Source organism: Musa acuminata, chromosome BXJ2-11 (assembly GCF_036884655.1).
Source record: "Musa acuminata AAA Group cultivar baxijiao chromosome BXJ2-11, Cavendish_Baxijiao_AAA, whole genome shotgun sequence".
NCBI lineage: Eukaryota > Viridiplantae > Streptophyta > Magnoliopsida > Zingiberales > Musaceae > Musa > Musa acuminata.
The window spans coordinates 6,525,335-6,540,694 of record NC_088348.1 but is presented as its reverse complement, the minus strand read 5'-3'; the positions used below and the strand labels follow the sequence as shown (position 1 = coordinate 6,540,694).

The following is a 15,360-nucleotide window of genomic DNA, read 5'->3' as shown; positions in this document are numbered from 1 at the left end:
TCTGATTCAGGTGGTTTCGATTCTAATCATTGATTTTTTATTATTATTATTATTATTATTATTATTATTATTATTATTATTATTATTATTATTATTATTTATTAATTAAAAAATAATTTAAAATATAAAAAATAAAATTATTTTTAAAAAATAATTAATAATAATAATAATTTAAAATTCGAATCGAAACCAATACCACCACCGATTTGGTTCCTGAACCGTCGGTTCAGATTTCCCATATCTAGAAATCAAAATCAAATCAAATCATGAATTATCGATCTTGATTCGATTTGAAACCAACATATCTACCGATTTAGTTCCGATTTCAGCCCAACTCAATTCCTGGTTCAAACGATGGTCAAAGCCTATTAGCCGAAGTTTTAAATCCTTCAATATATAGGATTAATACAAAATATTAAATGTTTATATTTCAATGGAATTGGTAAATTAAAAAACGAAACAAAATGAATTGTGACCATTCTTATTAATACGATATATGGGGGCGTACCGGTGGTCTTGTACTGGTGGTTTGGACAGATCTCAAGGGATACAGAAACACGAATCAATAAATCATCACGAGCAAATACAACAAATCATTAAAAACAATAAAACAAAAGTAGTCACAAGAGGAAAGCACAAAATAATGAAGTTGCTTCATATAATATTAAATGTCTCTGGATTCCAAGTTCAACTGTTCCACCCTTTTCTGAACATATAGATTATTCTCCAAACGAATCAATCTAGCAATACATAGAAAGGGCATATATTACATGAACAAATCCTTGTTAGACAGTTAAAAGAATCACATAATTGAGGACAATAATGCAGGCCATGAAGGATGAGAAATGCGGACACAAAGCGTACCAATGTCCCCAGCATTGAAGTATCGAACCTTTGTTAAAGGTTCCTGAATCACTCGTAAAAAGGTTTTCGAAAGGAGTAGGCACTGCATGTGAGCACTTTCCAGAAAAGTAAAAAAGCTGAGATGTAGTTTCACCACACATCCCTTAAATACCTCCCATCCATTTGCAGACTCTTTACCATACTTTCAGTCTTTGAGCTATCGAGGGATCCCTACAAAACAATGAAATGGAATCGGCTCAGAAAAAAGTTGCACTCCCATAGGAATGCACTGAACGATTTGTTTACATTGACATGTGGAATATCAAACAACAGACTTTGGCCCTGCAGTATCAAACTATGACCTTGCTCTGAAAATAAAAGTGTTTACCTGTTCCTGAACAATGGTGTGGAGTACCCTGTGGACATCTCTAGCCATACCCTTGGCATCACCGCAAACGTAGATATAACCACCCTGCTCGATGATATTCCAGATGTCCAAGGCCTGAAAAGATGAAGTGAAACAATTAGTGCCAATTTTTTCGAAAACAACAACTCTGTCTAACATACTGAAGAGATGGAAGAAAATCCATAGCATATAAAATACGGGTGGCAGGTATCAGCTCAGAAAGAAATTCCATAGCACATAAACCTTTTCAGCCATCTTATGCTGTACATATTCCTTCGTTGGACCTTCACGGGAGAAGGCAAGTATCAGTTCAGAAAGTGCCCCGGTTTCAACAAAGTTTTTCAGCTCATCCTCATAGATGAAGTCCTGAAACAAGGATCTCATTAGATAGACTTATAAAGCATGAGACAGACTAATTATAGGTATTTACCAATTATCATACCATTTTGCGGTTCCTGCATCCAAAGAAGAGAATAGCACGACCAAGTTGGGTTCCAGCCTCCTTCAAGGCCAACCTTTCCTGAGTGGCAATAACTTACATTGTCAAAAATCATAACCTCCTAAGAATGTATTTATTTTATAAAAGAAAAAAATCAAAATCATAACCTCCTAAGAATGTGTTTCTTTTCTGAAAAACAAAAGAGAACGCATTTGCAGAAAATATGGAGATTCATATAAACCTGTAAGAAACCCCTGAATGGCGCCAATCCTGTCCCAGGACCAATCATAATGATTGGCAAAGAAGGATCTGCAGGAAGTTTAAAGTTTGATTGTCTCACAAAGACAGGAGCCCAGCTGCATTCTTGACTCTCTTCCAGTGGAACAGAATGCTGCAAGCCAGGAGTTGCAAAGTCACATAACATGAAAAAACACCAACAGAAAACAGACCCATAAACTAAGTTGGGTTCACATCAAATAACATTGCTTCAGAATATGCTGGCTGTACCAAAAGTTCATGTAAAAGAAGACTAGAAACAACAAAAGATACTGAAACTACATAGTGTCATAGAATATAAGCCTTTTCTGATCTGCTACTAAAATCACATATTGGATTTCAGTTTGGTAAACCATGGTTGCCAAATATTAGATCCACAATAAAATATATCTACACAGGATTTGTTTATGAACATCAACCCTACCACTTCTAACCCAGTGGATTCTGCATTTGAAGAGCATACAGCTCATTTGATATGTATAAAAGACTATCTATTCTGACATAACCTTCCTATGGGTGTTACTTTTGGATGGACAAAAGTAGAGTTCCTCACATACTATTCTTATACAGTTAAAAACGAAAACTCTTGTACAGCATTACATAAAATATGAACAGTGACAAACATCAGTGTTACAAGGCTTCAAGCAATCATGTAACAGATTATGCAAACTGATGCAATAGTAGGATTTGTTAAAAATTATTCCTCATCAATAACAAGAATATAACAAAAAAAATTCTCTGCATCTTCCACTCTACCAGCTTGAACATGATGTATTAGATACCAAATATAACAATAACAAGTTCTTTGTTGACAGGATGTGCAGCAGTCAACCTCAAGAGTATAGTACATGTTTGTTTGGGAGTATACACTAACAAATATGCATTGAAAGGTAGATGGGCACATTGCCCACAGATCCAATGAATCTAGAAAATCACACAGCAAAATAGCCAAAAAACTATAATACATTTTAAACTGTGGTGGCATGGCAAGTGCTACAAACTCACTTTAATATCCCCTCCATAACACAGGAAAGCAGAAAAGGATGCACGCAGTGATACATAAATGATAAAACTAGGTTCACCTTCTCAAAAATAAATTATTAAACACAAAAGAATATGATACAAATGCTTGTGGCAGTTTAAAATACTTTAGAAGCAGTGACATCATAATATTGAGCAGAATAACTTGTACATCCACAACAAAGATGGACTATTTAAAATTGGACAATACTGGTAAACGGATAAGATATACACTAAAGACCCTTATAATAATTCCTCCTGAAAATTATGTTTTTTCCTTTTCTATGGTTCTATAGTATTTTGTCTCATTTGGATTCCAAACTAAAATTTGACTCTCTTCTTTAACCTGTGGAAATATCAGTATATCACAAACACATCGACACAGGGAATTTTAAAATAATATATAACTGACAATGTGTCCATATTGTTTTAAATAAAAATATCACATATGAAAAGAACAAACTTACCCAAAAAGTACCCACAAGTATTCTCTAAGCACCAGATCTTTATAATAACTATATAAAAAGATGGGATACTTCGAAGAGATAACCAACATGTATCCAAAGAGAATCCTACAAGTATTTTATCCAACACATGCCAACATGGTTACAGCAAGCAATTTAAAGTACCTAGATTTCATAATCTTCTACTAGTAGTACAGAAAAAAAGATACATACCATGAAATCAAATTCAAATTTTAAAATATAAAAATTAAGCTAAAATAACTCAGACAAAACTTCCATTCACCTAGACTTATAATGCAATTGATCTGCATAACTTAGGCTTGCCAATTCTTTTAGGATAATTAACCAATTATGAAATCAAGTCAAAGCAATATTAAACAGTTCCAAAAATGTAGAAAAAGTACCTTCATCCAAGTTGAACAGACTCCTTTGTGAATCCTTCCCGTTGGTGTTTTCTCGTATACTAATGCACATGTCACATGTATTCTAGTTGGTGCCATCCTATATGAGATCCAAATTATTGGTCAACTAAAACATCAAGTAGGAAATGTATCAAGTATAGAACTAGGTATTACCTAGGAGAAGATGATATTGAATAATATCTAGGCTGCAGGCGGGGGGAAATTGCAGCAAAGAAAACTCCTAGGGGAGGCTTGGCTGAAGGGAACTCAGCCATAACTTCAAGAAGGCTCCTCTGACTAGCCACAATCCATTGAGAATATTCATCCTGCAACACAACAACTAAGCATGAACCTTGCTGAAGGGTAAGTAAGATGATTAATCTTTCAAACTTCAGACATTTTAAATTGAGACTCTAAACTTAAAATTCTCCTAAAATTCAATTACATTCTGCCATTAGCTTCCATCCATAATTCTCGATGGAATGTGGAAATGAATCACAGTAAGACTTGACTTGCCCATTATCACACAAACAACGAAAAGCTGACTAACATCCTCATATTGATTGCCAAGTTAAGGCAAGTCAATACTGCCATGCCTTATATTTTAGATTTCGAGTGATACATCAAACAACTTCGAACTTTAAAACTTATATCATATTGGTAAGTCAAGCTGCATTGTGAGGTCAGTTAAGCTTTCCATCAAGACTAGATTGGTAGGATCTGATTGAAACATCAATTGATGTTTAGAAAGTCAATTGGGAAAAATTATAGCTTAAGGATTCAATTGAAATTTGCGACAAAGCAAAACGGGGGTTATAATTTAACCTAAGCAAGATGACAATTTTTATGAAATCCCAGAAAGAACATGAACCTTTCCAGCAGGAGAAGCCAAAAATCTAAGTCGCTCTGCTTCACTGGAATCCGATGCATACTTAGCTAATGCAAGTAAAGCACTCTGTGAACAGTTAACATAAAAATCAACTTGAAGTTAGTATCAAATAACAACTAAAGAAATGTGCAAGATGACTTTGAGCCCAATGAAAATTTCACCTTTTTGGGTGAATTTAAAAAATCAGCATATCGAGTAAGTGCAGTTCTTAAGGTGCATGGAGATGGGAAAGGAGGTGTCAAAGAGCCACCACTAAGTGGTGTACCATCCTCTTTGTCAGCATGAATGGAAAAATATGTGTCTGATGAATAACCCAATAGTCTTTCTGCCTCCTCTACAGTCTCAATGCAATTCTCTGAAAATACACCAACATGATCGCCAGTCTCATACCTGTTGTAACAAAATCATCGTAGTGTTTACAAGAAAATCAACTGACATGGAACTCCTCAACTATAAATGGATATAACTAACATGACCTAAGTTTTTATTTCAAACGACCAACAACAATGCCAAATCTTAAAGAAGCACGCGATTGTGGATCAAACAACCACACAAATAACCTTATCACACATGGTACATCAACCTTTCTAGAGAAATGCTTCTCCTGCACAATTCCTAACTATATATATCATGCTCTGGAGAATGAGATGGACATAAATGGAACAGCAATGTAGAAACAAGGACCCAAAGATTAGCTACACAAATATTCCTAAGCATAAGACAGGGCAAAAGTACCTTCTCATTCAGAGGATGAGATCCTAGAAATTAGGACTGGCAGGGCTAAACGACTATGGAAGGCAGAAGCATTCAAACTCGCGAAAAAAGGAGCTTTAGGTACGTTATGAAAGTTGCTCAACTGAAAAGGATAGGACTGAAACCACTTGAGACAAGTGAAGAGAAAATTAGAAATAGGTACAATAATCCAGTTTCAAAGAGACTGAAAACTTTTACTGGTTTAAACTGCTAACGAAAGGGCAAAGCATAAAGACGGAGCCCACAACACATGGATTTCTAACATGTAGCATCAAAACTACAGGATAGTAATCCAGTTTCGAAGAGATTAAAAGCATTTACTTGCTTAAACTGCTAAAGAAAAGGCCAAAGCATAAAGATGGAGCCCACATTACATGGATTTCTACCATGAAGCATCAAAGCTGCGGGCTGTGCATTAGCACATAACATGCATGCAAGTAACCTTATTTGGTTGTTCAAATTGGAGTGACTTTCAAAATAACGAATTAAACCATTTGATACCTCACTAATAATGCAAACATATCAAATGAAAGCAAACGATGAGAAGCATTCTACACCATAAAGAATTATAGAAAAGAAACATACGCAAGACCAGTGCCAGCAATGTCAAACTCCAAGTGGATGCAGGACCGATCCGAATCTGGGGTATGAAGCTCCCGACGCACAGCCACATTAGCTCTTGAATATCCAAAATGTGCATGAGTTAGTCATGTTATTCAACCAGAGAATTGTGTAGTTGAGAAGAACATGCCAAACAAAATATTACCTGCATGGATGTTGAATGTCATGAACTGCATGACCATTTGCCAGACTCCAACTCTTCTCCAGGTTTGCCACATCTTCATGTTTGATAAATACAACCCGGTATTCAGGAATAGCTGCTGTATAAGGAGTAGATGCACCAGAAACTTCATCTTCACCCCGAAGCAACCGATCTAACTCTAGCCATAGAAGCTCTTTCCTAAAATAATAGATTGTCAACAAGAAGAGACTCAAAATTTGTACTTACTAGCGGAGGAAACCAACAAAACAGCACACAAGCACTACAGTCTCTTAAAGACGTGGATGACGCTTTGTACCATGCATTAAAGTCGTCCTCAATACATTGATCATCATCTCCAAGACCCAAAGACAGAAGACGCTTTGCACCTGAGGATACAAGCATGTGAGCATATCTTCAATGGCTTCTAATGTCATATACAGCAAAAATATATCGAACCAGTATCATTATAAGAGGACAGAAATCAGAAAACCCATGAGACTCTGAAGTCTGAACACAAACTGCTGAGTAATGCATGACACAGACATCAGCATGATCCAATATGGAAAGGCTATAAAGTGTCCATCGAGGGCCATAATGAAATCTTTTCCAAATCAGTAACTTGAGATCTTTGCAAATCAAAATAACCACCATAATGAAAGTTTTACACCTTCACATTATAAAAGTATGATGTTTATACCACACTATTAACACCAAGAACCACAAGGCATAAAGCATGAAGTATGACAAAGGAACAAAATATATTATGTGAAAAAACACTCAAGTAACAAGATTAGATGGTTAAAATAATATACCCTGATCAGCAAGGGTCTCATCCACCACCTTTGCAACCTTTTATTATACGCCAAAAAAAGAGAGAGAAAAGAGTCAGCTCAAGAACGAATATTCTAAATTCACAAATATTTACAATAAACATATAACAAACCTTGTTGAAATGCTCATACTGCCTGTTGCCTAAACCAAATATAGAATACTGAAGAGTCTCTAGCCAATTCCCCCTCTCATTACCCTTTCCAATCAATAACAACCAAGCACCATATTAGACATCAACCATGAGAAGAGAATCGTAAAACAGGCAATCAAAAATTAGGTTTTCCCCAACCTCCGTAAACCATTTGTAGAATCTAGCAGCATTATCAGTAGGCTCTCCATCTCCATACCTGTATACTCCAAACAAAACATGGTCAAACGACATATGGAGAAGATGCTTTGATGGAAGCACATCGTCAAGGCAGCAAATTCGAAATTACGTAGCCAGGAAGAACAAAGCTAATGTCTCTTTCTTCATCTTCTCCTCGTACTCATCGTCATCAGCGGCATATTCGTCCTGCCAGACATCCCAATGTCAACGCCACGTCGTCAAAGACCAATCAAACGCTCGAGGATTCTCAGAACACGTCAATCAGCCTTACCAGATCAACAACTTTAAAGACGGCTTTATCGTATCGCGCTTTTGCCTCGTCCGCAAGCGCCTATCTCGGAAGCAAACAAAAAGGTAAAGACACGGAACTTGCTAAGATTCCGGCCGAAGCCCACCGAGATCCATCCAACCCTTACCTTGGCGAACCCCTCGGCGGTGCCGGTCTGCGTGCCGAAGAAGACGGTGACCTTCCTCTTCCCGTCGTCCGCCTCCACCTCGCGCTCCACCTTCACCGTCAAGGGCTTCGGCGGCTGGACCGGGCTGCTCGCCTTCCCGCCGAGCGACGACCGCCAGAAGAAGATGAAGGCGCACCCGACGAGCACGGCGATCGAGGTGGCGAGTATCACTGCCAGCCCAGCCTCCGGAGGCGCGCCATCGCCGCCTGTGAGGATCGAGGAGAGGAGATCGAGCGGCGAGGGCTTCATCTGCTCCGATCCCATCGTCGCACCAGAGGTGCCTCTCGATCGGGCGAAGCGACGCAAGACAATCCCACGATGGATCGTGAACTCCCTCTCTCCCTCCCTCCCTCCCTCTCTCGGGGTTGCTTCGTCTTCGTGGGTCGCGGAGAGAGAGGGTGGAGTTGGTGGGATAGCAGAGGGAAAGGGTGGTTTTATCGACGACCTCTCGCTTACCAAACCCCCCACACGGCTCCCCTGCCACCTACCGCGGCCGGTAACCATGGTTAAATCCGAAACGCTGCGAAGGACAACACAGTCACCCCGGACATCCGTCCGGGTTGATGTGGTCTCCCGCCTTTGGGACCCATGCGTTCGGACACCACGTCACCCCGGAAAGAGTCTCAGCAGATTCAACCCAAACAACAGACCGGCACGAAAGTTCTGCGGCCTTTGTCACGGTTGTGGTACGAACGGAGTCGAAAGTGAGGTGTTTTCAGCAGAGGGATGGGAATCTGTAATGTACTGTTGTGACAGATGGCGAGGACGATGCATTTAAGGAAACAATGATTCATTTTTGTTACATTTTAATTTGAAATATCTATTTCATATTATTATTATTATTATTATTATTATTTTCTTGGTTATTAATTTGGCTCCTTCTAATTCGTTGAACCTATTCTTAATTTATTGAACCCGCCGTAAAATAAGAGGTAAACAAAAATCAAAAATAGATTTTATTTTTAAGATAATTGGGATGCATCTTTTTTATGAAAAAAATGAAAACTATTATTTTTTGTAGGAAAATGCATATTTTTTTATATTGTGATCATGCTATTGATTGTATGATATTTTAAAATTATCTATCTTGAATTTGGAATCTAATTAACTAATGTAAGTACCTAAAATACTTCAAATTAATTTTTTAGCATCATAATGTGGTTTAAAAGTATAAATATACCCCCTGAACTACTTATACCATTAATTTTACTTAAAGCACCTAAAATACTCTTAATTTTTTTAGCATCATTATGAGATTTAAGGGGTATAAATATAAATTTAATTTATTTACTATATATATATATGTGTGTGTGTGTGTGTGTGTGTGTGTGTGTGTGTGTGTTTGTGGATTTTGAAGAAAAAAAATATGTATAACTTTAACTTAAGAGGGATGAATACAAAACTCATTAACTACATATACATATATAATTTTATCAAAAATGAAAAAAAAAGGTCTTCTGTTTCCAAATAACAGTAATTTAAACTGTGATGAACAAAACAGTGACAACAGATAATTCAATAGGAAGAACATAATTCAGATATTAATGAAATTGAGTTGCTACTCTGAGGTCTCACAAAATTAGCAAGAAACGAGTCATCATGTTAGAGGAGCCGCAAGAAAATTGATCACTTGCAATTTTATTTCCATGTTGACTTGGGGAAGGAATTAGGCATATCTCCCAACTACAAAAGGAATGCATGAATTCCTACTGTATCTTGTTAGGTGTATTGGTTGGAGAGAAGCACCAAATTTGAATACAAGTTTAATGGCTGAAATAAATCCTAAATTTGAAGATATCAGCTGACTAGTTGTTAAGATCAATTTATGAATAGTGAGTGTTGGTTGTTCTTATTGTGATTTTATTTTTGACAATTAAATCAAATCAAATCAAATATTATATATATATATATATATATAATAAAAATAATAAAAATACTTAATAGTATGATAAATTGGAGATAAATTGGAGAGTGTTTTCACTATGTAAAATGTCTCTAGAATGATTTAGCCAAACTAAATTGGAGAGTCTAAACATGTGGAATAAAATTTCACATGTTTTTATCTTAATAGTATGATATTTATTTGTTGAAGTTTTTGTTGCAAATATTACTTGCAAAATCACTATCATTATGTATGTAATAAGCTCCATCATGAAAAATATTTGATATCATGATAGCCCTTAATTTTATCTTAGATAACATGTTGACTCTACCTCTCTTTATTACTAAACCTATCAATGGAAGTCTCCCATCCATGGCTAGCTAGCACTATGTACATGATGGATGACACATGTACACTTATATATTTTTTCAAATATTCATAATTTATGTTATATATAAAATTAAACAATTAATTTTACTATATCAAATTAATTTTTTAGTTATATATATAATTGAATACTAATTATTATTTACAATATAAATAGAACTTTTTTTAATTGCACATACTATGCCTTAATCACTAGAATATATCATCAACCAAAAATAAAAAAGACTGTGATATCCAATAAATTTCAATGAGGTAGGTGAAGCAAACAAAATGCTTTAAAAAAAGAAAACAATAAATACTGTTCATGATATAGGTAGGTGTAGAAAACAAGTCACATGAATCACACTGTGATTAGGTCTACCATATGAGAAAAATATAAATTTCCAATCTTAACTATAAAAAAAATCAGATCATATCAAAGCTTAATTCATCCAATACTAAAATTTTATTCATGTCATGTATTGTGAAAATATATTCTCGATCAATTCAAATTTCATATGAACTGGTCAGCTATCCACACGTGAGTATGAGAATTACAATTATTATACTTTCTATGAAATGATATTAATAAAAAGTTACAGAGGCTCTTATCAAAATTAGGAAACAAAAGTTTTTTTTGGATGTAAAAGAATTAAAATAAAACTATTGCCCAAATCCATAAATTATATCAATCATGTCCCATAAAGGAATTAACACAAAAAATCATCATGGGGCTTATTATCCTACCTATCCATGTAAGAATATAAATGAGTAGATCTTATCTTGCATATTGGCCACTGAAATTGTTATATGAATTAGCCCATTTTTACATAATACAAATCAAAAAGCTAATTTTCAATTGCTCAAGTACTAATTCATGAATGCTTATTTTTTTCTCGATTTTAATTCAGCAAATATTATTGTAATATTTTAAAACTATCTATTCTTTCAAGAAGATTCATTTTTGACGAGAAATAGACTATCCAAAAATCTTATATTTTTATTATACCAAATTTTATGATAGTAATTTAGAAAATATTTAAATAAATTAATTGAGAAAGAAAAAAATTGAGAAGGAAACCTAATCATTTGTAATGTTATGGACATTTATTAAATAATACTCCCTTCATTAGTTTCACTTAAGGAACTATTTTTTCATCAATTTGATAAAAATACCATCGGCTTTTTATCAAACGTCATTGATCGTCGTTGCCACTTGCTCACAAGCAATGCTTTGTCCTACTCTTTCTCTTCTTGTCCCTTCCCCCTCGTCCTCCCATCTTCTCTGTTGCTTATAGTTGTGTAGTACTATCGCTATCAATATCCTTTGCTCTCACCATGGAGAGACAAGACTCATGGATAATAAAGGCTTTGTGAGTGGAGCCAAAGAGCTCCTCATCTTCAATTTGCAAAGAAGAGGAAGTGATGAAGGATGATGCGAGCTTAGAGCTTTCATGAGCTTCAATCGACAAGGAAGAGAGAGCGATGGAGGATGATGCAAGCATAGAGCTTTCCATCTTCACAAGGGAGAGTAATAACTGATTGTGAGAGCTTTCCATCTACACAAGGGAGAGTAATAACTAATTGTGAGAAAGGGGGAGAACAATAACGGGGGATAAAACTACTATTCCATGGGCAATACTGCATAGGAAAGGGAGAAAAAGATATAAGTGAGGATGAAGGAGAAGAAGAAGGGGGAAAGGAATGGAGGAGGCACTGCTCACGTTAAGAGCAGGGGATGGTAGTGATAGAGGTGATAACGGTGGCGATGGTAAGGAGCGATGATGGATGGAGTGTCACGCCCCAACAATAATTCATAATATTATTATTCAATAATTCATTCCAGGATCCAATTACATATTTGAGGATATTGAGAAAGCATTCAGTCAAACTTACACCCATAAAACCTGTACAGTTAAAATTTATATACCACATCACTCGATGATTCATAAAATCCAAAGTCAACTCAACTAAACTATAACCACACCATAAATCCATAGTTATGAGAATATATACAATCATAAAACCAACATGTATCATAGGTTTATATCATTACATAATTTTAACTTAACATTCCCAAAATTAGAGGTACTTTTCAAATATTTACAAAACTCCTAAGTTCATATTTACCATAAACATTTCATTAGATACCAAGTATACTTATACAATAAAAACATATCGTCAAATAAAGGTTTGCTTAAGGTCTTCTAGCTTTCCACTGCCTTAGCCTAATTTAAATATTTTAGCAAGCGACAAGCTATCTTGAAAAAAATTATTAGCAACGGAGTGAGCACATAAAGCTCAACAAGCGACCAACATATCCATGATGAAAGAGGATAATTTCTAAGCATATGTATAAATATTTCAAAGTATATCAAAGAATAAATATGAACCAGAAACTCAAATGACACATAGCAAAGGAGTAGGATTAGTTGGAGCATATCATTGATGTAAGGAGCATTTCATATATCAATGGTATATGAAATGTTACATAGCATATCAATGGCATATGAAGCATTTCGGAGTATATCAATAACAAATATGAAATAGAAACTTAATGTCGCATTTGACATTATATACTTTTCATTCTTATCCAAAGCACACATAAAAGTATATAACTAAAGCTATAGATATCATATCAAACAAATAGAAGATGAAGTGGGATCCCAAATATAAACTAGAGCATCGCGGGCTCTAAGCACATACCCTTTACCATTTCTGGTAAAGGTCCAGATAATCCCTTTGCCATTTCTGGCAAAGGTCTATACAATCCCTTTACTATTTCTAGCAAAAGTTCAAATAATCTCATAAATACTAGAGTACAAAAGGGTATTATGAATAATAAATTGGGACATATTAGAAACATATGCGGAACAACAGAATGCATGTGCCTATACGAAACATTACAATACAAACATGAAGTTTACATAACATATCAAGGTATGCAAATACTCATAGGACAATTGCATATATAAACTTAAAGCAATAATATAAAGCTCAACTAAAGTAAGGATTTTAACTGAAATCAACTTCCAAAGATATGAAACAAGAATAGACGAAATCGATAAAAGCTCGATTTTGACAGAATTTGAGAGACACATTATATGAATTATCTGGATAACCAATTATACTCTAATTTATATAAAATAGAGGTCATTCGAAAGTGCATCAATCTACTTTTTGATAACTTATGTTTTGTATGAATCGAAGTTCCCAACAAGGAGTTATAAACAATTTAGTAACCAAAGGTCAGAGAACATTATCTCTGTTTTGTAGAATTCATAGAGTTGATTTGAATAGATGATTCAATATGAATTTGTGCTCTAAACCATTCAAATCATATATACACAAAAAGCTTTATGAGTCTAGTTTCTAATAAATCATACTTTGTATGAATCTGAGTTTTCAACGGAAAGTTATAAGTAGTTAAGCAATAAGAGGTCAGAAATTTACGATTCCTATTTTGCAGAATATGTAGGGTTAACTGAAATAGAAGTCTTAATAGACATTTAAACTCCAAATCATTCAATCTCAGTATCAAAATAAAGATCTTTGAGTATACTTTCAAATCGATTAGGCTTTGCCTAAATCAGAGTTTAGTGCTAAAAGTTAGGTTTGAAAATGTGCATAGAGATCAGATTATCGAAAAATTATAGATTCATAGCTTTGTATTAAAACGAAAGAAATGTTTGGGTTTAAGCTGAAATCTTTCAAAGTATATAAGATTAAGATGAAAACAGATATTAGTATTTATGTGGGATGAGGTTAGCACACTTGCCTTAAACAAATTTGATTCCAAATGTGGGGAGTTCTCAAGCAAAGCTTCGTCTTCTTATTCTTCATTTCCTTTTCCCCACGTTAGTTGCAGTGACTTAAGTTTTCCTCCTTTAGTTAAACTTTCCTTTAGTTTCTTCTCTAATTACATTAGGTTTAGCTAATACAAGGCTTGCAAGGTGACAAGCATGCATGAAAGAAGCCCATGTGTCATCTTTAGAACAAACATAGGTGACACCAACCTTAAGTTAGCTAGTGATACATGTCCATTATTTTTTTTCTTTAACTTAAATCTGAATCTTTTATAAATCATATCAAATTTCTAATATTCACATTTAGGTCCCTAACCATAAACTTCTAATATAAAATCATTTAATACAAAAGAACTCTAAGCTAATTCCTCATTTTTACAAACAAGCATCTATAAAATTTTGGGGATGTTAGTAGAGGGATGAGGATATTTTTATTAAATTGATAAAAAAAACTCTCAAATAAAAACTAATAAAGGGAGAGTCATTTGATACACACGATGAAAGATTTTATTGATAAAATACCTAAAATATAGCTTAATTATTGACAAAATATAAAGAATTAAGTAATATATATAGACATTAAGGTAGTATTCTAATTTTAATTTTTTTCATTTTTTAATCTCGTTTTATCGTCATTACAATCGAAAGAAATCATCCGAAGAAGAGAGATAAAAAGAGGTACGAAGAGTTATACTAAGTAGAGAAGAAGGAAAAATAAAAGATAAGGGAGGAGAAAAGGAGAGAAAGAAAGGGAGGCACTGCTCATGTTGAGAGCAGGGGACAGTTGTGATAAAGGTGATAACACTTAAAGAGTAATGATGGCGAGGAGCGATGATGAATGGAGAGTCGAAGATGTTTTTAATAAATTGATAAAAAAAGTTCTTAGATAAAAACTAATTAAGGGAGAGCCATTTGATACCAATGAATATGAAGGATTTTATTGGTAAAATACCTAAAATATAACTCAATTATTGATAAAAATATAAATAATTAAGTAATATATATAGGCATTAAGGTAGTGTTCTAATTTTAAATTGATGTTTCCTTTTTCCCTCTTAAGTCATCCGAAGGAGAGAGACGAAACGAACGCGTGAAGAGCTGAACGAAGTGGAGAAGAAGAAGCAGAGGATTTCATCGAGAGAAAGGGGGGAGGAATCGCAGCGCTCCCTTCGCTTCTCTGAGCTCCATAAGCCCTCCCTCGGTCGAGCCTTTCCTCGCATTCGTATCCTCAAGGTTCGACCTTTCTTTGCTTGCTTCGTCCCTCTGCTTCCCTCCCCTTCCCCCGCTCTCGATTTGAAATTTCCCCCTCCTGCCTTCCAGGTGCGATTCCGCGCCTGCTCGGGTTGGCACGGGATCGAGCTTCACAGCATCGATAACGAGCAATTTTTCTGCAAGGAATGCAATCTTTCTTGAGCTTCTGGCCCCTGAATTGGTTGTT

General features: G+C 35.1%; 1 protein-coding gene across 1 annotated transcript; it reads right to left on the bottom strand.

Annotated features, from left to right (window-relative positions):
- Positions 1-641: 641 nt before the first annotated feature.
- On the bottom strand, positions 642-8,282 carry LOC135627873 (NADPH--cytochrome P450 reductase 3-like). Its single transcript, XM_065134280.1, has 18 exons — positions 7,830-8,282; positions 7,685-7,744; positions 7,523-7,599; positions 7,375-7,432; positions 7,198-7,281; positions 7,067-7,103; positions 6,571-6,640; positions 6,258-6,452; positions 6,077-6,169; positions 4,900-5,128; positions 4,721-4,804; positions 4,024-4,175; positions 3,853-3,949; positions 1,930-2,079; positions 1,692-1,769; positions 1,493-1,615; positions 1,232-1,345; positions 642-1,074 (listed from the first exon to the last, which is right to left on the bottom strand). The coding sequence occupies exons 1-18, from the start codon at positions 8,130-8,132 to the stop codon at positions 994-996; spliced, it is 2,085 nt and encodes a 694-aa protein (XP_064990352.1). The 5' UTR covers positions 8,133-8,282; the 3' UTR covers positions 642-993.
- Positions 8,283-15,360: the final 7,078 nt, after the last annotated feature.